We start from the raw sequence: 24,947 nt of genomic DNA on the forward strand, positions 1-24,947 counted from the left end.
AGGTTTTTGTTAATGCATGCATTTTTCGTAGAAGTACTGGTGGTAGTTGAACGGAGGATATTGAAGTACTTGTCTAATTACTCTTAGCATTTTCACTTTCAGAACCATAATCTGAACTCCGAACATCAATAGTATTAGAATTTTTGAAACCACTTGTCACAAAGCTGTTATTCCCAGTATTAGATACCTTTCGATATTTCTTAGTTCTTAAAACCTTTTCTGTTTTCCGTTTCTAATGTTGTTTAATTTTTTTTTGTGTCACTTTGTCTTCTGCGCCTATAAATATTAGGCAAAATGTTTGCTGGTCCAATAGAAATGCTTTTTCCTTTTTAGGAACACTGTCCTCTTTACTTCAGTTGTTTAAAGCACACTTCTACACACCCTGAAAATCTGGGAACAAATATCCCATCAAAATCCTTTTAACCGATGATTGTGTTTGTTATAAGTTTCTGATAACATCAAAAACTGAAATCATAGTTTGAAATCCAACAGAGGTGCTTTAATTTGGATATTTTGAGCAAAAAGTTAAGTTTGAACGTTATTTAATAATAGATATCGTGATATCACGTCTAATGATAGACGTGACAATTGATCACACTAAACTTTGAGTAGGTACTTATAAATAGCCTCTCTGGAATTTCAATCGAGTTTTATGAGCTTAGAAAATTTACTCAGCTTATCCCTATTACGTAATTTTTGTTTACATCCATGGAAAAAGGATTTCATTTCCGCGCGTCAAAAATTCGTTTTCCATAATGCCTACATGTGTCAAAAAGCATGAAGACTGCAGAAAATCTGTTTCCTAAAACTGTATGAAAACAGCAAATTGGCAATAGATATAATCTTACTAAAAGAAAATATCAGAGATCATCTCAAATACTGTGAACTTCGTAGATGCTCATGTGTCTTCTGGAATTTGCATGACTTATCGATTCAAGATCAATCTTGAGTGATAACAATTTTCCAGTTTTGTTCAATTTCAACTCTATTGTTGTAAAAACTATTACAATGCCAACAGCACAGTGTGATTGTTTGATCTCAAAATTGCTAAAGCCAATGGAGAAAAGAAACACTCTTTACAATTCAATGAAGATCAAGCAAGTCCACAAATTCCTACAGCTGAATAAAGTGCAAAACTTGCTTATCTGTGCTTGCTCGTGGATATCCCCCTTCATTATACACAAGAAAAACGTCATAAAATCCTCAGAGAACTTGCGTTGGCAGACCCAATAGGTGCGGAGCAGAATGCATTAACTATGATTTCGAGCATACATCGCTAAGAGGAGCAGATCAGATCAACCGTCAACCACAAGAAATACCATTGGCTTTAAAAAAAGGTAAATGTACAATATTATATTTCCCAATTTTTATTATAATCTGATTGGCATTACAAAATGTAAATGACATAATTTTAAGGTCATCAGCTGCACTGCAACTCTTTCCTAGTTCTTTGAGTGCCCAAAATATGGTTTCAATACAAGCGAATACGGGCTTTCAAATACTGGAATGAGGAAATTTGGATATGCTCTCAACTAGATTAGCCCAGTACGACTAGTTAAAACCAACTTTAAGCAAAAACTTGTTGGCAGTGGTAATGCATTGAAAGATTACTTTACCATTAGCTCCACAAAACTTGCAGCCAGCTCAGAAGGTCTTTCCAGGTTTCTTTCACTCCAAGGGTTTATGCTGTTTTTCATTATGTTCAACAGTTTATCAAAATGAAAAAAATTAGCCTGTACAGTGAACAAAACACTTAAGCTTTAAATTCTTGTTTCAAAAGCTTCTCATCCCGACTAGTTTTATCTGCCCCTAAACTGCGTTGATGATTGCAACAGCAAAAAAATGTGAATCAACTGCACGGAACAGGACCAAAATGCAAAAAAATCGAATAAGATCCTAAAAAATGTTGTGTGGCTAGAATTATTTATTGAGAAGTGTTTTTAAGGCCAATATGTTTTTTATATCAGAAAAAGAAATAATAATAATGCAGGAGTCAATTCTGTGTATTACAAAATTTTAAAATAACTCATGATTGATACTATATGGTCAACTGGTTTTCTTCGATTGTTAAATAATCCTGTATATTTTACATTTTAAATAATCGCTTAAACAAAAAAAATTGTTTTACATAAAATATGCAGTTATTTCATATAAGCAAGGCTTGGTATGAGACAATTTGTCTATATTATTATAAATCCAACATGCTTCTGTTGCTGATTTAATGGTTCTAGTTTATTTTTAGTAGTACTACTTCAAGCAATATTTGCATAGTTCATATAACAATAAAACTTCTTGCTTTGTATAAAAACCTATACTTTTATAAAATTTACTTATTTATAAAATTTACTAATTTACAAAATCTAGCAATATGGTTTAATGAAGTTGTTAGTGATTACTATATTCCATAGATCTGAAGGTGGCAAAAAATGTGGTAGCTTTAAAGTAGATATACTTGTTATTTGAATATCTAATAAAATATTTGAGCTGTATTTTATTCAACAATGTTTTGAAAGTATTTGGGATCGTTTTGATAATAGTTTTGTTTTTAAAAACGAAAATGTAATAAATATTTATTTGATAATTATTCAGAATTTAAAGATTCTTAAACAATCAACTTGGGTGTTTTTGTTGGATATTATCTAATTTGCAGGGTATTTAGTTTTTTTATTGGTGCTTCACCAAGCTAGCAATTATGCTAGCATTGCACCAAGCAAGCAATTACTCTAACATTATTAATCTGAGATTATTGATTATAATATTAGCAAAAATATAGCATTTATATCTATACTATTAATAATAAATGTATTTTAACTTTTTTTATATTAAGGTGAATATACGTACTGTTTTTAATTGATGAGCCAAATTTATATTCTTTAATAAAATTTAAGGCCTTCATTTATCAAACTTTAATAAGTATTAGCGAAAGAAAACTTTTTCATTTCTGTAGTCAAAAGACTATTTAAAAAATTTCCCTTTTTCTTCATTTGCTCTTTGTTTACACAAATAAAAAAAACATCGTGAGGTTTATGTTTAATTCATTGTTTTCATGCATATTATAGCCTCTATACTTTTCATTAATTAACAATATTCCGAGTGAAATGAAGTATAAATTTCAAAACACTTTCTCTTTAATCTTTCTACTCAATGCCTTCTAAATCATGTCCATTCATTTTTCGTTTTGAAAATTCTATTTATTTCTTAACAAATGTGAAAGAATAAGGTAGAAACACTACTAAAGTAAAAACTATTTTTTTTCACATCTTTATTTAAAATCTCTGAAGCACAAAACTTCTATTCTAAATATATATTAGAGTTTATATATTCTAAATATATAACTCTAAGTATATTCTAAGTCTAAGTATATTCTAGTACAATATTTTTTTAGTATATTCTACGTATTCTAAGGCAATGTGTGCTTAAGAGAAAGCTATGAGTATTATTTCAAAAAAAGTTTAATTTTATTCATGTCATTTATGTTATATCAAGAAAAAAATTATTTAAAGTTTCCTTAAAAGTTTGTTAATGCCATTCATGCTGCATCAAAAAAAATAATAATCAAAAAAAAAAAGTGCTTTCTTAAATTGTAAATGCAATTGATGAACTCATACGTCAGTAAAATGAATAAGAGTAAAAAAGACACGAGTTTATATTTACTATCTATTTGAATTGCTTTTATATAAACAATTAAAAATTCTATAACGAATACATTTGTATTGGGTATACAGTTCAAAGATTTGGATTTTAATATGTATTTTATGAAGTAATTAATTAATTGATAATTATAATCGTTATTCATTTTGTCATCTGAACTGAACAACATTTTTCTGTAACTTAAATTTAAGGAATCAGCAGATGCTTCTATATTCAACAAAAATTCTAGTTAAATAGAGGTTTATTAAAAACCACGTGAGATTGATTATAACCAAGTAAAACTGTTCTTTTAAAAATTAAAATGTTCGGTTTTTATTGTAGAAAACATTTTGGCATAGCCTTTTTATTTATGTTTCTTTTATAAAGACTATTTTTTTCAAAGTTGTTTTTTTTTTAATTTAATGTCTTGGAAAAATTACGTGAAAAATAACTAAGATGACCAAACGGAGCAACGTTCATGACATTTACCTTCAAAGAAAACGAACAAATGATAGAGTCATAATAAATGTAGGAGGAGTCAAGCATGAATGTTTTATAGAAACAATAAAAGCTTTCCCAGATACGCGTTTGTATTGGATTGCTGAAGCAGCTATGCAAAATAAGGAATTTGACTATGAATCCAATGAGTTTTTTTTTGATCGTCATCCAGGTTGCTTTCAAAACATATTAAACTATTTTCGAACTGGAAAGTTACATTGCCCCAATGATGTTTGTGGACCACTTTTTCAACAGGTATTAAGAAATATTTCAATTAAAAAAAATTATTCTAAAACTAGCTGCCTAATGATCTCCTTCAAAATTTTTCAATGTTTTTCTATATATAAAATAATTCATAAACGCCACAAAAAATTTACGAGTCTTTGCTAGACGATATATATATATATATATATATATATATATATATATATATATATATATATATATATATATATATATATATATATATATATATATATATATATATATATATATATATATATATATATATATATATATATATATATATATATATATATATATATATATATATATATATATATATATATATATATTATAGAAGTTGAAGTTTCAAATATATATATAGCAAAAAAGATTTCTAATTGTTAAAATAAAATGGGTTTTAAGGGTTCTTTCAAGCAATAGATTAAGAATTTGACAAAAAAAATTAAAAAAATTAAAAAACAAAATGGTGGATCCAATGTGTTCATAAATGCTATAAAATGGATCAAATGATGGAAGATGGTGTTAAATATAGAAAAAAAAAACATTCTGTTTCAGTTACAATCATTTTGGTTCTTTTTATTTTTTATAGTCTCTTTGTTGAAATCTTCATTATATTCAAAGTCTGTTTCCTCGGCATCTGCGTCAGAGTCTTTATAATCTTCTTCTTCAGGAACCAAGAGGGCAACAGCCTCTGGCAAAAAAGTTCTCAATTATTTTGGTGTTGATTTTTGTAAAGATGAAATATAGGGGTCTGTGGTTGCCAACAATTTCATGAACACGTCTCCCATTGTCTTAGCTCTTGAAAACTTTCGAGAAAAACCCATACGATATTACTTTATTAACTTATTGGTTGATTCTTGAGCATCCTCGGACAGTTGACCAATGGGTAAAATAGCCGAAGAAATAATGTCTGGTCCGTGGATCAGCAATCTATGTACTGATGTTGGCATGATTTACAAGAGATATTCTTTGATAAAGTGTCTTGCAGTTGCTAAGGCGTAACCTCGAAACTTTTCAACGTCGATTTCATGTCCACTCGAAATTGTTTGCAAAATTATATGAAAACAGTGAATTAATTCTTCGGAAACACCAATTATCAAGGATGACGTTTGAGAGTTTTCAAAGAAACGTCGACCGGTGTTTCCGTCGTTCGTGTTGCTTTGGCATGTCGACTAAAATTTGTAGTTGCTGTTTGAAAGCTTTTTGGATGCTAGCTTTCATGTTGCTTTTTTCTGCTTTCTCTTCTTCTTTACGCGCTTGCCATTTTTTTTTTTTTTTTTTTGTATCCCAAATGAATACAGCATTCAAAACATCGAATCCAGGGATGTAGAGTTGACAGTTCGTACTTTAGATAATCAGTGATTACCAGTCTTTTCAAAACTTCATCAATATTATTAAATTGCTTGGAAGTTGCCTGGCAGAGATAACACCGTTGTGCAGATTTTGTCTTGGTGATAGCATTGCATACTTTACCATCTAACATGTTCATACTTAAACCGTATTGAATGAAAACATTTTTCATATGAATGGTTGTTTTTAATGGTTGGAGTTTTTCGATCTGTTTGTCAAAATGCGTTTTCTCATTTAAAGTAGTTTCCTCAGTTTCCTTTGTATATTGCAATTTCAGAGGTCTGCAAAAGAGGGTTGAAGATGGCTTCGGATTACTCCATAAGAGATTTTCTTCTTTCGTTTTTTGATTTACACCTACAAATTGCAATGGAACAAGCGAAGTAAAAAATAAATTTGCATCTTATATATTCGGATCTTCAAAAGTCATTTTATAAACGCTTTTTCTGGATGTTCCGTCAAAGCCCCACTTACAAATCAAAGTCATATTCAATATTTCTGAATCACTCTTATATGTAATATTGTCTTGGTTCATCAGTAAAACACGTTGAACGGTGTGGTCTAATAAAGCTTGCAACTGTACCTCAGCTTTTGATTCGGTAAAATTTAAGGTGTCGTCTGGAGGGTAGCAACATTTTTTTGCTGCCAATACAGCTGAGTATGGTGGATAAAGTGTATTTAAGCCTTTTTTTTTTGCCTGATTTCTCAAATGCTGGTACAAATCTTTTGTCAAATTAAGGTCTAATAGAAGTGCTGGAGCTTCAATTGCATCATAAAAGGCTGGCAATGATAATAATAGTTGCAAGCCTTCTTCGTATTTTGTTGCCTTGAATGGACTTGACAGTGTAACGTCATTCACAATCTTAGCAGCGTCTGAATGCCCTGAAGATTTGCGTAGCGAACGATAATTAGGTAGGACTGAACTTCGTACGCATCTCTTTAGTCCTCCTTCTTTTGGACCTATCAGATAAAGTTTCAAGATTTTCGGTGGGCCGAACCGTTGATTTATTTACACTAATACGTTTTGCATCAATCTGAAAATTTACTGAAGTTTTTAACCAGTTTTCGTTCTTTTTGAAAAAGTAATCTTGTCGTTGAGCTACTTCCTTATATTTGCTTCTACACTTTGTCATTAAAACAGAAATAGTAGGTCTCATGTCGTCGGGAATTGAAACTGCATATCCAATCTTTTTCGTCAATGAATTTTCCAAATGTTCTATGACCACTTGCGAATCGTTTGCAAAATATTCTTTTGTTATAATGAAGATCTCTTTCCTCAAAAGTTCATATACGGCAACCGGTGGATCTGATAATCCTGAATTTAAAGAATCTGTTATACTTATTTAAAATTTATTTACTCAATATTTAGTTAAATTTTTAACTATTTATTTTAATAAAATGTATAATTGTATTTATATCATCATTTGAATGAGTTCTATCCATTTCCAAATCGTTTGCAAAATATTCCTTTGTAATAAGTCTTATCTCGAAAGTCCGTAAACGGCAACCAAATTTTAAACAAACTTATTTATTTTGAAATTTCTATTTTAATAAAAATGTGTAATGTATTATACAGTAATTTAAATGAATTCTATCCATATATCGTCTATAAAAAGAATATGACTTAAAGATTTAAATTACTGTATTATTTACATATAAATTACTTTATTAATACATTTATATTACTGTATAAATAAATATAAATTACTATATAAATACTTTTAATACAATATAAATGCAATTTTTATTTTAATTATCAATTTATGCATTATTTATGTATGTATTTATTTATTAATTTATTTATTAAATACTTACAAGCGTTAAAAAACATCTGCACAGAGTATGTACAGTGTGTTTTGATTTAGATGTAATTTTTTCTTAATTTAATTATGAAGTTAGTAACTTTTTAATGAAAAATATTTTTTAATATTAATTATGCCATTCAAAAAATAACCAAGTATTCAGTTTAAAATATGAAACAACAAAAAAAAAGGGAATGCAATCATATCTTGAAGATTGGAAAATGGTAATTACTGTGTGGCGGTGCGTGTGGCGGTGCGTGTGGCGGTGCGTGTGGCGGTGCGTGTGGCGATCATTATCTTTTTCTAAGTTATTCATCACACTATGTAGAAGAAAGCGTTGTTCACGTCCTTTTTTACTTTTAATATTCTTTATAATGCTTCTAGACATCGATTATAATTAAAATTGCACAAATGTAGCTCATAATTAAATAATTTTACTTTCATTTTTCAAGATGTCTCAATAACGGCATTTTGCAACTGTCATATAAAAGATGGCTGTCATATAAAAGTGGAGTTGGTACTAGTAGGTGAATTTGAATGTTAAATTACTAAAATAATGCTATACACGTACAAACACAATGTAAATGAAAGTGGAATGTCGGGAATTCGTAACTTATCTCTATTTTTAAAGCAAATTTTTCAATTTTATAAAACATTTTTCTGTATTAAGTTAATTTAAAAAAAAAACATTTATAATTAATGACTTAATAATAATATTTTTGTTTTTTAATTAGTACATACCTCGTGAAACGAATTCCATTTTGAAAATATTTGTTTCACGTGCACACAACAAAAATATTTATCTTTGAAGAAAATACAAATTTTTAGCTTTAACGGTTGCAAACACGACAGACAAAGGACTGCCGCGTTCGACCTTAATATATCGCACGAAATAACAGCTGATCTTCTGCACAGCCGGCATTAAGTAGTCTCAACATCACTAAAGCAAACCTGATAGTCCAAAAATACCGTGTCGAAACTTTTCTTTTTTCCTTTTTGACCAGCATTTTTGAGATCTGACCCACTGTGCAATGTAACGATTTATGGGTTCAAACTTCCATATGAGTGGCATTGTAAAGCTTAAAGATCTAGTTTTAATCAACATAATTAGACCACGAGTTTTTAAATTTTAACAATAATTAGACTTAAAGGAGTGATATTGTTCAAAACTCAAATCAAATTTATTAATTTAATTAAGGTTGTCAGTCTCTCAACTTCATCAGCGCTTCAATAAGTTTCAATCAATCCTGGCATACGTTCAAGCCCTTCTTCATTGAAAAGCAATACTTTGTTTTCATTTTAACGATTCATTATAACATATAAGTTTGTATTAAAAATGAATTGTTTAGCATACCATCTTTTGCGCTATAATCTTAAAGTATTATTTGCAATTAGTTTTGAAATTTGCTAAAATGCTCGGAAATCAATTAAACAGATGTTAACTGAAACAGTTAGAAATCTAAAAATATGTTAATTGGTCGTGTACTTTGAAGCTGGAAATTGCTGAAATAGATGTTAGGCTGGTGTGTTTGGATTTTTTTTATTTTTTTTATTAGGAACTTGAGTTCTGGGGTGTTGATGAACTGATGATGGAACCTTGTTGTTGGGGAAACTACACACAGCATCGTGACGCTCACAAAAACTTAAAAATGTTTGACGACATGGTTAAAAGTTCAAATTTAAAAGAAGAACTTAACATGAGAAAAGTTAGTTGCTATGTAAATGGATACGAAAATGAAAGTTGTTGGAAGTCAACTATTGAAATGTATCGACCAAAGATTTGGGCACTTTTAGATAAACCATTTTCCTCTAAGTATGCGCAGGTACTCTTTTTTTAAACAATTTTTTCTTTTGTCAAACAAAACATTAATATTAATAATAATAATATATATATATATATATATATATATATATATATATATATATATATATATATATATATATATATATATATATATGTATATATATATATGTATATATGTATATATTTACACACACACACGCAAATATTATTATTATTAATATTAATGTTTTGTCAAACAAAATATTAATATTAGTAATAATAATAATAATAATAATAATAATAATATATATATATATATATACATATATATATATATATATATATATATATATATATATATATATATATATATATATATATATATATATGTATATATATATATATATGTATATATATATACATATATATTTACACACACACACACACCCACACACATATATATATGTGTGTGTGTGTGTAAATATATATATATATACATATATATATATATATATATATATATATATATATATATATATATATATATATATATATATATATATATAAATATATATACATATATATATATATATACATATATATATATATATAATTAGTAAAAAACACTTATCTAACTTTTATCTTCGACTTGAAGTTTCACCATTGCTGGATCATCAGGAAGAGTTCCTGATGGATCATCAGGAAGAACTCTTCCTGATGATCCAGCAATGGTGAAACTTCAAGTCGAAGATAAAAGTTAGATAAGTGTTTTTTACTAATTAATTATTGCTCTGTTCTTTAAGAACATTGAGCACTCTATTTGTAAAATACACTAACATAATTTACATATATATATATATATATATATATATATATATATATATATATATATATATATATATATATATATATATATATATATGTATATATATATATATATATATATATATATATATATATATATATATATATATATATATATATATATATATATATATATATATCGTCGTTGGCCAAGTTATATCTCACTTGTGTAAAAAGCAAAAATTTACAGGAGACTGAAAAAACTATATATTTCAATGAAATGAGGTTTTAAAAGTAAGAGTAAAAAACAAATAACTAACAAATTATAATATAATTTGTTAGTTATTAGTTTTTTACTCTTACTTTTAAAACCTCATTTCATTGAAGTATATAGTTTTTTCAGTCTCCTGTAAAATTTTGCTTTTTACACAAGTGAGATATTACCTGGCCAACGACGATATGTTCTTTCCCGTACAAAAAATTTCCATGAAATGAAAAATCTATGAAAAAACCCATGGAAAACCTTTCCATGAAAAAAACCATGGATTTTCATTGAATAGCAATGAGTTTTCCTTGAAAAGTTGTTCCGAATATCCAAGGAAATTCCTTGGTTTCTCTACTGGTTTTCCATGGTAAAATAGCATCTTTTGTTTTCAAGTTTTTTGAAATCTAATGTTATTTCAATCGTCATATAAAACCATAAAAAGCAAATTTTATAACAACTCGCTAATATTAACGAGTTCTTTTAATCTATGGGATCGCTTTCGCAGAATAAAATTAATAAACAAAATAAAATTTAAATCTTGTCGAATCCTACAAAACTTTGAAAAATAATAGCTATAATGCACCTAAGACATTAAAATTTGACTTCACCACAATAATAATAAGACATTAGAATTTGACTTTACGACAATATATAATGCATGCATATGTATAAACATACGGAAATGAATAAAACAAAAAACTACAAGTAATATCATACTATAAGTGATATACATTAGGGTGTCCCAAAAGTATGTAGAAAAACCTTTTTTTCCAAAACTTCTTTTGTACACCCGAAATTCCTTGTTATATAAAGGTAGAAAATAAAAATATACTAAAAAATTGCTCTCAGATCATTTTAAGTGCTTATTGTAAAATTCCTAAATCTTACTTTTTTTATCTAGAAAAGATCAAAATTAAATAACTGACAGTATAATTCTTTTATTCACAAATAGATCTCATTATATATTATCATAAAGAAAGCCTTAAGTTTTCAAAAGTTTGTTTTGAGTTACTTTCTTTGTTAATTTTTTCTCTCCTCTCTCGCTATCAATAGTATATTTTGACGTTGTTCTTCTTTTTGAGAATATTTTAAAAAGTCATTTATTAATCCGATGTTTCTTTCAGCGCAGTCGTTAGTTACACTTAGCCCTTTAACAAAATTTTCAAAAACACTATATGATTCAGTTTTTGAGAAGTTGGGATGAGATTAAACCCAACCTTTGACTTGATTTACGATTCCTTAGCGTATAAATATAAGCCAGCTATCAACAGTAAGAAGCTCTGAAAGCCTGCTGTTTGGTAAGATTATAGGCTTTTCCATATTTGTTTTTTCTAGCTCTGGAACTGGAAAGGAAATTAATGATTTCAAAATCTTATACTTGACTAACATTTCCAAGTAAGAGTCAACTAAAAGTGAAAAAACAACTACTGTTGGAGAAAGATACTACAAATGTTTATGAAAACTTTTATTCAAAGCATTGCCAACATCGGCATTAAATTCATCCTTGAGAATATATGCTTCTTTAAATGCTTTCAAATCATTAAATACAACATGTTGAGCGCTTCTAGACTTGAGGTGCCATGGAGCATAACAAACACCAACAATAAAGGCACACGTTTAAATTCCCTCTTTATTTTCATCTAGTAAAAAGGTTATAGTAGTGGATATCATTTTTAGTGTACGAATATACAAAGTATCAGCCATGAATTTTGCTTCATGACATGCTCCAGGTTGATGAATTTTAAATTTATTAAGCTTATCAGATGCGACACCAAGATAAAAAGCCAAATACTTTACAAAGCGATTATAGTTATTCTTGGAAAAATTTTGTTCTCTAACAAATTCTTTGCATATTATTTAACTGCTAGCGCCAAAATGTAAAGCTTGCTACCTATTTCCAGCTTGTTCCAATCAATTTTTCAGTTCCAGAGTTCTTGAATTTACAAATTCATGAGAAGTTTCCGAGTTTCTTTGGAAAGCTAAGTACATAGATTTGCTTGGACCCTTAGATTTAACTTATGTAATTAGATTTAACTTTTGCCTGTATTACATGAGTTATATGTAGTTCATATGTGGTGACGACACTTAAACCAAAACAAACATTTATTAAGAATTCTACTAATTATTATTATACCTCCATTCAGTATACCTACATTACTTGATGCAATATCAATACAAACTCCAATTATGTTATCAGCTATTTCAAAAAACTCTAAATTGTTTTAAATAACAATAGCTTGATCTTTTCCTTTTGTGCTCTCTACAGCTATAATTTCAACTAGGCGATCATCTTTTGTATTAAATTCAGGACTGGTAACAGATATCGCAACTCTTTCCTTTTGCAATTTTTAACTTTTCCTCTTTTCTTTTACCAACTTATTGTCAAAAGGTCAAATTCTTTTTCCACATTTCTTTATGATGGCTTGATTTGATGGTGGCTCCTAAATTAAAAAGATTTTTTTTCTCTTTATAATCATTATTTTTTATTTTATTATAAATACTTTAAATGTAAAAATAATTTACCTAAATCTTCGATATACTTGAATCTGCTTCTAGCTATTGGGCTTCTTCTTCTCTTTCTATTTAAATCATGAACATTTCCCCCTAAAGTTTTAATAACAGCTCCTAGAAACATTGTGAGCGAACGCTAATTCCGCATCTAACACTAACAGTGTTGTAGCTAATAGAAGCTTGTCTCTGTCAAACCTTTTTACAAGAGTTTTCGAAGCCAGCATATTTCTATGTATTAACAATTTTTCATAGACACCATGTCTCCATATTTTCATAACAGAAATTGTTGTCAACGCAAACAATATCCCTACTCCCACTCTTTGTTTTACATGAAAAATTTTCTTGTTAAGACTTGAACCTTTTAATTTTTTTCTGTTTTGTTTCATTTCTTGGAAGCCGATGTTGAGGAAAAACAGAAATCGGACTTCTGAGAAGGTAAAGCAGTGGTCGTGGGTTTAAATTAACATTATAGTTCGACTTTTTTGCTCTAGCGATCTTTCTTTTCCCCATTTGTGATAAGAAATTGTTATAAGTATTTATTTTTTTAAAAAATTTTTAAAAAATAAACTACCCAAAAGATTCTTTTGTCAAGAATAACAATTCGATTAGTTGTTTTTTTATCAGATAAAAATGATTGGTTTAAGTTTGTTTACGTCTTTTAAAAAGGTAATCAAGTTGCTGCTTTCAAAGTTAATATATTTAAAAGTTGATATTTTAAATGAGATAAAGTTGGTATAATCAAAAATCAATAATTTAAAGATAGCTGTTACTTAAAAAAAAAAAACAATTAGTACCCAAATTATCGATGTTTTAAAAACACATCAAGATATATTATTTTTAAAATTTTCTAATATTTGGAACAATTATCAAGAAAAGTTTGTTAATATACTACTAGTTAGTTACCAATTTCCTAATGTAAAGCTAACAGTTTTTTTTTAAAAAAAGATTGCAGCTGTCTTGATCATGAAAAACAACAGCTATTAGAATCGTTAAAGAGTTTTCATTTAGATGCAGCGGAAATATTTAAGTTAAGAAAAGCTAAATATTTCTTATAATAAATCACTTAATAAACTCCGTTTTTTCAATTTCTACATTAAGCACTTGGAGCGGTCTTATAAATCTTTTTCCAATACTAGCGGTCTTATATTATAGCGGTATAAGTGTGTAAACAAAGAATTTGATGTGTACAATTTTTTTTTTTATATAATTTTGGGACACCCTAACATACAGCGATAAACAAATGAATAACAACAACAACAACAACAACAACAACAACAACAACAACAACAACAACAACAACAACAACAACAACAATAACAACAACAACAGCAACAATAACAACAACAACAACAACAACAACAACAACAACAACAGCAACAACAACAAGCTATTTATTTTCCGTAAATCATTTTTACAATAGTTTTGATAATAATAATAATAATAAAAATAATAATAATAACAACATAATAATAGTAATAATAATATATTATATTAATATAAGATAAAAAAAAATTAATACAAACTATAATAATAGTAATAATAAGTATGTTTACAATAATTACAATGAAAAAATAATAATAATAACTAATATTATAATGGTAGTTATGAGCATAAAATTATTTATAATAATAAGTTAATGATTTATTTAGGATGGTGTCACATACAGAAATTTGATCAAAGGAGTGACACCAATTTTTAAACATAATATAAGTAATAATAAGCGAAAGCATACATGAAACATATGGGCCGTAAACACATAGATTAAAGCACATAGAACATACATTAAAACAAATATGTAGAAATTATAATTTGCTGGTTTTAATAATAATAAAAATAAACAAAATGTACTTATGATAATTGTAGTAATGACGAAAAGAAAATTAAAAGAATATTTTATTCGTCAGGGTGTCTAAAAGTTAGAATAAAAAGTTTTTCAGAATTTTTTTAAATTAATATTATTTAAGATGGAGTAAAGGTATTTTAGGATATAGTTTTTTGAACTCATTCAAAATGCATGCAAGGTTCCTGTTCCATTCACAGACGCACTGATGAACAATAGAACTTTTACCATGCTTCTGGGTTTTAAAAGATGACATTTAGTTTTCCATTGTGTATATTTCTAGTAGAGTAGGAATGTAATAGTCTACTTTCTGTGAACAGGTTTGTGATATGAGATGGTAAGTTTTTATTTAAGGAGTCAAAAACAAAAAGAAGATTAGCATACTTTTCTAGTGCTGGAAATGAGGGAGTGAAAAGTTTTTTGAAGAACTTCAATGTATCTGATTTAGTTGGTTGAAAATTTATTATTCTAATGAACTGATGCTGAGACGATAACAATTTGTTAATGCGATAGTTTCCCTAACCCTGACCCCAAACTTGACAACAATATCTAAGATAAGATGAGAATAATGCACAGTAAATATTATTTAGTCTAACTTTATCGACATAATGACGAATTATCGAAAGCATACCGTTAGCTCAAGTTTCTTGCTTAGTTTATTAGTATGAAAGTTCCATAAAAGATTGCAATCAATTAATACACCAAGATATTTAATAACTCTTGAAGGATACAGCCGTTTATTATTAATTTTGATTTTGATTTCAACATTTTTAAAGCAATAATTTTTTCTCGGAGATATAAAAAAAATTACTTCAGTTTTTTCGGTGTTGAGGCATATTAGGTTAGCATTTAACTAGTGAACTATTCCTTTTAGATCCGAATTAACAATTTTACATATATAATGATAAGATTTGTTGATGTGCAAGAGATTTGTATAATCAGCAAACAGATGAACTGAAGAGAAGTGAACAGAGCTGATTAGGTTGTTAACGTAGATTAAAAATAAAAGAGGACCTTGAACAGAACCTTGAGGAACACCACACAAAACTGATTTTTTACTAGAATTGAATTCATAAATACTTACAAATTTTTTTCGATCTGAAAGATAAGATCGAAACCAGTCATTTACAACACCGCGAATTCCATAATGATTTAATTTAGAAATCAAAATACTATGGTCAACGGTATCGAAAGCTTTTTGTAAATTGATAAAAACACCACAAACGAAATGACCAGTATCAAGAGCTTTTCTAATTTTTTCCGCTATACATATTAATGCATGGCAAGTAGAATGTTTTGATCAAAAACCAAATTGAAAATCATTTAAACAATCGTATGAGTTTAGAAAAGAGTACACTCTAGAATGCATAAGTTTCTCAAGAAGCTTACTAATTTTAGATAAAAGAGAAATAGATAGCTAGTGCATGAAAGTTTAGAGCCATTTTTAAATATTGGAATGACGCGAGATAATTTCAAAATATCAGGAAATGTTCTATTTATAAATGAGGTATTGAATAGTTTAGAAAGAATATTTAAAATTCATAGTTAAAATCCAGAAGAATATTTGTGAACATGCTGTTTGGATCTAATAAATTTTTTGGATTTAATTTAAATTTGAGAGATGAAATTTCAGGAATATTTGTTGGAGAGAATAATAAACTATGTAAACTTGGGTGTTTAAGATACTTTTGATAGTTAATGTATGACGAATCAATATTGGATTTGAGTTTATGAGTAACATTTGTAAAAAAAGTGTTAAATGATTCAGAGATTAGAGTCGGATCAGTTATGTATATTTTATTTTCTTGCAAACAGTTTGGAGATGATTTATTAAAATTTTTTACATTAATTAGAATGTTAATACCTTTCCAAAGTTCGCGAAGATATTTTACATTTTCTGAGAAAAAAATGGGTTTTTTTACTAAGTTTAATAAATGTAATTATCATATATTTATATTTTTTTTAAATACTTTCAAACTTTTTTTTATTAATAAGATGTTTAGATCTTATCATTTTTTGTTGGAAAAGATCATTTAAATTTTATAATTCCTTTTGTAATTCATGGTTTGAATCGACAGTGGAGTATTTATGGTAAAAAGTTGATCAAAATTATTTTATGGCTTTTAACAATTAGATAAACAATTAAAAGCAGTTTGAAATCATAATATAATATTTAAAATAATTGTGCAGGTTTTTTTACTCAAAACACACTTTTGCATATAAACCATACAAAAAGAAGTTTAAAAAAAAATTTAAAAAAAAACTAAACAACAATATAAACTGTTAAACTTCAATTAAAATATTAAATGCCTTAAGAGTAAAAATGTTTAAAAAAAGGGATGCAAATACAAACAATTTAAGCAAAAGGAAATATACAAACACACATACTATAAAGGTGAAATAAACTTACTATAAAGGTAAAAACAACATAAAATAAAAAAATATACTTAAAAAACGATAAAAAATAAACATTAGTCTGATTCATTTTCGCTAGATGCCTCCTCTTCATATTGTTGTAGTTCGTTCAATGTTTCTGGTTGCAAGAACTCTAATGCCTCACTGGAAATAGCATTTCTTTTATTCTTGAGCCTCTTTCTGACACTGCTCAACAAAGGATCGGAACTTAACAGAAGTCTGTTTATGATATCCCTATTACAAATTTCTCTTGAAAATTTCCTCGAGAAATTCTGTCTATAATCACGGAAGTGCTTGTTTCGAGCCTCAGCTGCCTCTTCCGATAATTGACCAATAGGCAATATAGCTTGATCAATTATTGTGGCACCATGTCTCAATATCTTGTGCATTGTAGGAGTCATTGGATACTATCCATAAATTTCAACACAAAATTCTGCTGTCAGTTCTGCAAACTTTTCAAATTTTTTGATATCTATTTTATATCCACTTGACAAGGTTCCCAAAATGATAATACAATTTTTAATAAGTCCAATGTTAACTCCTGTAATGCAGGATGAGGTTTGAGGATCTGAGAAAAATCTTCTTGATGTATTGCCATCATTAGTATTCCCAAAACCTGCAGTTGGAATATCACCAGCAGCTCCATTTTCTCTTTGAATTTGTTTTGAATGTTTTTTTTTTGTTTCAGCTACAATTATTTTATCATTTTGTGTTCTCGCTTGCCATTTTTTTATGGGAATGTGGTATGATAAATGTAGTAAAGATTCGAAAAACCTAATCCTTGTATGCAATATCGATAAACCAAATTTAAGGGCATCTGGATTATCTATTTTTTTATGGTTAAATTATTAAAGTCTTTTGATGTTAGTCCACATATATAGCACCTCATAGTAAATGTCGTGTTGGTTGCAACATTGCATACTTTTGCATCAACCATTGTAAATGCCAAGGTATGCTTTATATGTATAATACCCCCTAAAAACTTCAATATTTCAGTTTTTTTAAGTTTTTTATTTGATCTTTTACATACCAGATTTTTTCATTTGTTTTGTCTTTAGTTTCATGGATAAAACGAATTCGAATTGGGCAACAATATCTTGTAGAAGAGGGCACAGGGTTTTGCCAAATAATCTTATGGCTACCAATATGACATTTAAGCCGTAGAGGCACAAATAAACTTTGAAAAATGTTAGAGTCACTATCTGTACTATTTTGGAATTTTTGTTTAAATGTTTGCTGCTGTGATCCATCACAACCCCATTTTAATAACATTTCTAAGTTGCTTCTTTCTTCTTCGTTTAAGGTTTCCAAAACTTCATCTAAATATTCACACAAGCGTCTAGTTGTGTGGTCTAGAATATTTTGTAGTTTAATTTCACAACATGTTTCTGAAACTGTCATTGACTCTTGTGGAGGATAACATTGTTTTTTTGATTCTTTCAAAAGCGAATAACATGGATAAATATTTTTATTAGCTGCATGAATTATTTCATATTGTCTCCTTGTCATATTGGCTTCCACAAAAATTGATAATGCTTCCGATCGTGTGTGTTTTTTTATAACATTCGTCTGAATGGAATTGAAGTTTTCTCTATATTTGTTTGCCTTTTCCGGTGAGCAGCTAATATCTTTCTTTATTCTAGACGCATCACAATGTCCTGCATCACGCTGACTCATTTGGGCAGCATAGGTTAGTTGTGCATAAGATATTTGTTCTCTCAAAGCTTTTGTTCTACGTCTCTTGTTTGGCGAACTCAACAACTCAAAATCTTTTGATGGTCGACCATGCCTTTTTATTATACAGGTGGGTAAACTTATGATAGCATTGAGCAGCTATCCATTTTTTTGTGAACTTTGTTCATTTTCAGTACATTTTGTAATAATTTTGAGATGATCTTCTAAAAACACAAATTTGTCATCAATTTTTTTTTTTGGGCATTGTTTCATAACATCGTAGAGTTCTTTTCTATCTCTTTCACCATTGGTTGGGATTCTGAAAAAAAAATGAAATAAGTTTTTATTCTAAAGACAACGTTTTTGTCGTATTATTTAATCAAAATTAAATTTAAAAAAATGGAAGATTTATGTGGAACATTTTATTTCAAAAATGCTAACTAGAATAACTAATGTTTAAGTTACATAAAAAATCTTTGCTAAATTCGGCTTAATTCATATACGAAAACAATTTTGAATATAGTATTTACAAAAAAAAATCTAACAATTTTAGTCTCGAATATATATTTTAAAAAATCTCACTTTGTTAAGTAAAATAAAGAAACTATACATTTATTTTGTTTGTACATACCTTCTTCTTCAACGTTCATCGTAATTTATTAAAGGTTTTACAGCATACAAGCTTAAATAATACTTTTAAAAGTTGTGTTTGATAGGAAGCGTAAAAAACAAATACAATGAGCTCACGCGAAGTCCGAGTTTAAACTTTTTTTATACCTGGAAGGGGGAGTGGGCAACACTAAAATTGTTGTTTAGTGATGTAGCCTTTATAAATCTTTCATGATGTATAGTTAATAGTATACTTTTACAAAATTTTTGTAATCGACTTTTGATCGACTATTACTTTGAAATACTCCACTGTGCGACGTTCGAAGTTTTTGATACTTGTTTTTTTAAGCAGGACGTAGCGATCTAAAATCAATCATGTTTCAGCAATAAACGTTTGGAAACATGTGTTAGACTTTGGAATATTGGACTTTATAGCATCGTCCCAGTCAATTTTTGATAAATTAGATTTAAAGTTTTCTTTAATAAAGTTTTTAAAACTCCTGCTATGTAAATTGTGTCTGCGTGGTATAAATAAATTATTGAAATTCGGACATATACAAAATTGAGGTGAGTGATTATAAACAGAAGTTGTCAAGCTTCCTGAAATAATTTCATAAGCTATTAAACTTGAGAAAATATTATCTATAATTGTAGCAGAGTGATCAGTAATTCTAGTCGGTAAAGTAATAAAAGGGAGAATATTATAAAAAGAAAATGAGTTTAAAAAATCAGATGTCGCAATGTCATTATTTGATTACATCAGATCAATATCATAATCACCAAGTTAGAAAATAGATTTATTTTCAGCAGGTATTTTTTGAAGTATGACAGATATGATATTATTAAAAATATTATTATCCATGCAAGGGTGTCTATAAATGCAACCAACAATAATATCAGACTTTTTATAAAAAATAACTTCAACAAGTGTGGATTTTAAACAATTAGGTGTGTAAATCATTAAATCATCTTTTCGTGTGTAAATTAATTTTTTTGATAAATATAATAATGTACCACAACAAGAGGATTCCGTTGGTGTGTGCTCAATGTTGTAATTATTAATGAGAATTGGATGAATTGAGGATGTGTCTTTTTTTAACCTTGTTTCAGTTATACCAATAATGGAAAAATCAAAATTAGTTAACGGTAGTATTATGTTTGAATCCTCAAAGTGTTTTTGTAACAATGATATGTTTAGATTAAAAAAGGAGAGAGCACTCACTTTATTAAAATTAAGTGTGTACAATTCGCTTATGTCATAATATTTACAAACTATGTCTAATGAAGTAGAAATTTCTTCCTCAGAATCTAAAACACGAGATGAATTTGATTAGAGACTTTATTTAAATGAAAAGACGGGAAAAGGTTTGCAGACATCATCAGTTTTAAGAATTTTATTAGAAGAAAATAGCAATTTAAATTCATTATCTTGTACATTTGGGAATGGAAAGACACTTTTAATATAGTTTACACAATTCCACAACAAACGACTTGATTGTAGTAAACTGTACTTAGTATCATTAAGCCTGTTACATTTTGTATGAGTCCAAAATAAAAAAATATTACATTGAGATGAGCGGCAACTTTGGCTAACTAATTCTTTACACAAATGACAGTTAAAAGCCATAGTGAAACCGCAATATTAAAGAGAATGTGAGAAAAAATAAGTAGGAAGTAAATAGCTACGTTATTAATAATTGTAAAAATAAAATAATGCGTATGAATAGATTAGTAGAAACAACCGATTAGGGGTCGTCCATAAAGTATGTATGCTTTTTTTTCGCCTACCCCCCTTCTGCATTTTGCCATACGCTTTTTTAAGTACCCTCTACCTCCCTTAAAGTACCTACGCTTTTAACCTACCAACCCAACATTTTATGATATTTTTTTTACTTTAGTGTCTCCATACTTTTATAATTGACAAACTGCCCCCTACCCCCTCATAAACGCCATTTGAAGACCCCTCTCTTCCTCTCCGAGCGTACGTACATTATGGACGATCCGTTACAACATCAAAAAAAAATAACTATTATAATAAATAATAATAATAATAATAATTACAATAATAATAATAATGGTAGTTAAACAATAATGCAACAGCCAGACAAATAGTAAACTATAAAAAAAAACAAAAATATTGAAGAAAGTTATAAAATCAAATTAAATAAGTAAAAAAAACAAATCAAAGTTAAGAGAAATGTAAATTAAAAATATAATAACAATAATAAAAATAAATATTTAATATTATATACTAAAAAAGTAATTTAATAATAAATTGCAGTAATATAAAAAAAATAAAAGTGTGATATTTAAAATATGATAAAAAGTAATAAATACAACAATAACAAAAACAAAAACTATAAAAATTATCTTCTTTTTTAATAAACTGATCTTCTCTTCTTATCTTCTTATTAATTTATCAACTTATCTCTTTTTTTTTTTCTGCCTTTTTTTTTTTCTTTTTTTTTTTTTTTTGTTTTTTCTTTTTCTTTTTTTGTAAAGTTAAAATCAATGTTCGAATTTTCTTTTACTTGTTTTTTTAAATGTGAATTTTGAGTGTATAATTTGTTAAAAGTTTCTTTTTTTTATATAATTTTTTTTTTTTTTAAATCTTCTTTTCTTTTGATATTTTTGAATTCTTTATTTGGAACAATTGATAATTAGATCAGTTTTTGATTTTCTTTCTTTTTTTTCCTTTTTTTTTCAACGGTTAAAAGAACATGACCGCCATCTGCTATGGCCTTGCAAAGGAAGATTAAGATTATAATAGATTAAGAAAACAATTTTTACAGAAAATATAACAATTTAAATGTTTATTATTTTATATAAACTATTTAATAAAAACAGTATATATAAATTTGATAATTAATAACTTCAAGCCTCAGCAAACTAAAAAGAATCATCATTACAACATATTCAATCTAAAAAAACATCAAGATTATTTATAAGAGTGAGTGCATCGCCAACTGTAATTGCAGAACCAGGTGATCGTCAAACAAATTACCATTCACATTTTGATATTCATTACTATTTTCACCACAGTTAGCATTATTGTCCATTTCACCAATTTAGACAATACATCATAAAATGAATATATACATACTAATTAATTTAGTAATGTATTTATACTTATAATTATTATCTATTATAACTTACTTTATAATTACGCATCAACACACGACCTTTGAGTGTCCTATATAAATGTTGCCAAATGTTGGGTTAATTTATATAGAAAAAAGTAGCAGTGAATATATCATTATTTATAAATAACAATTATAAAATTATTACCTCTTTTTTGCCCGAGCTATCTACATGGTGTACAACATCGTTTATCTCCAGTCAAACCTTCCTGCTTATAATGCAGTAATTTAAATAAAATGATAAAGTTAAAATAAAAAAAGATTTATGCACAAACTAATACATATATAAAAGTTACCTGCATGTTAGTAACATTTATATAGAACATAGGAGAAACAATAGCGGTCCTTTTTTATGCGATACTTTATTTGTGCGTTTTGTTTTATGCGATTATTTTTGTGCGATCTCATATAATTTAATTTTTGAACGTGCAATAATTTCAATCTCAACGATTAAAATGTGTAATGTGTATGTACATACTTCATTATATAGTTACTGTTACGTTACGTTGTCAGACTACGAAGGATAATTGTTATACATTTTGATAAGTTTTGTATGTATAAAATAAATATGTATGTAAATTAAATATTTAAAAATGCTCGTATGTGTTTTTTCTAAATCAAATTTTTTTATGCGGTCCGTATCTAACCGCATAAAAAAATGTTTTTAATATTGTTTCGAAAACTATTTTTTATAGGTACTCCTGAAGTTTTATGTGATATTTTTTATGCGTTTTCTTTTATGTGGTCCCTATCTACCGAACAAAAAGAGGTTTGAGTTTAATTATAAATTGTAATTAAAAAGAACTTACTCCTTTGTCTGGGCTATCTACATAATGTACAACATGATTTATATTGCCAGTCTACCTGCCTGCTGATAATGTAGTATTTTAAATAAAATGATAAAAAAAAAAAAAAATTTCTTTTAATTTATATATATAAATGGATGACTTAACGCCAAATCAGCCTATAGAACATATATGTTGAAATGAGATAATTTGACGCAAAGTTTAAAAGTCTTTAACAAAAGCCACTAAACCGAATAAATTAAAAGTAATTGCAGTTCAGTGCACTTAAAAATTTAATTACAGTATTTTGGTGTTTGCAAAAAAACGCTACATAAATCATTTTTTAATATAAACCAATTTTTTTCAACTTTGTTGTATATGCTGGTTTAGCGCTTAACCATCCAAATGTTACTTGCATGTTGGTAACAACATACAAGTAACATTTATATATAACAAAAGGCAACAACAAATAGTGATAATTTAAAAAAAGCTTACTCCTTCGTCCGAACTATATGAAAGGTGTGAAACATTTTTATCATCAGTCAAACCTGTCTGCTTATATGGCAGTAATTTAAATAAAACGATAAAGTTAAAATAAAATGACTTATGTACACACTGTCAAATTCAAAAATTTATTTTATTTTTACATTACTATTTAAAACATAATAAATATGTATTTTATAAAGTATAGTAATCTTAAAAGTTAATAAATATAAATGGGTTTGCATAAATTAATTTATTTTTACTTTAGACGAGCACTTCACATTAAGTCAAATTAAACAAATAAAAGTAATTGTTTTTTAATAAATAGCGTATACTTATAAACATTGCTTTTATACGCTGACAATTAACTGTGAAGTAGAATCTTGCGCATTATTTAACTTTCCTTTTATTATGTTTTTTAAATATTACCGTAGTTTTTTGCCTTCCCTTAGTTGTTCTTTGAACATCATTACAAATTGAATCCAAAATATTACGTTTATTTCTTTTCTGGTTAATTCGAACTCAATTCACCATTTTAATTATAAAGCATTTGAACTATATTTTAAAATATCAAATGCATGTAAAAACTGATAATGTTATAAATGATATAAATGATGAACAACATTATTTATATCGCCAAACTTGTCGGCTTATAATATAGTAATTTAAATAAAACAATAAAGTTAAAATAAAAAGATTTATGCACAAACTATTACATTATTTACATATTCTAATAATTCTGCAACTCAATAGTAAAAAAAAAACATATTAAATATCTCTACTGGTCATTAACAAAATCCCGACTAGAACTTAAGAAAACTAAAACTGAAAAAAACATTTATCATAAAATAAAGTGTTTTAAAACTTAATTAACATTTTGAACCTCGTAGGAGTGAAAACCGCGGAATATAACCGATCTGATGTTAATTTCTTTAGCTTTCTTCAAGAAATTTATGATTTCTTTCCTGCTTCAATGCATGGATATCTTTAAGTCAAAGTTTCTTTCATCAACGCATCAATGCAACTTAAAGTCAAAGTTCATGGCTGGAATACGTTTTAAAGCTCCCTAGACTCTCTCACAAACGTGTTGGTTAGCTCGTCCTGATGCTTTTTCA

At 27.5% G+C, this 24,947-nt stretch overlaps 1 protein-coding gene across 1 annotated transcript in view; it reads left to right on the forward strand.

The window, feature by feature from the left end:
- The first annotated feature begins 4,029 nt into the window (after positions 1-4,029).
- Positions 4,030-24,947, forward strand: part of LOC100208489 (potassium voltage-gated channel subfamily C member 1) — a 48,672-nt gene continuing 27,754 nt past the window's right edge. Inside the window, exons 1-2 of the mRNA XM_065818840.1 lie at positions 4,030-4,383; positions 9,080-9,346. Coding sequence (XP_065674912.1) covers positions 4,087-4,383; positions 9,080-9,346 — 564 coding nt within the window. The 5' untranslated portion in view covers positions 4,030-4,086. The remainder of the gene's footprint in view (positions 4,384-9,079; positions 9,347-24,947) is intronic.

This window comes from Hydra vulgaris, chromosome 15 (assembly GCF_038396675.1).
Source record: "Hydra vulgaris chromosome 15, alternate assembly HydraT2T_AEP".
NCBI classification, from domain to species: Eukaryota; Metazoa; Cnidaria; class Hydrozoa; order Anthoathecata; family Hydridae; genus Hydra; species Hydra vulgaris.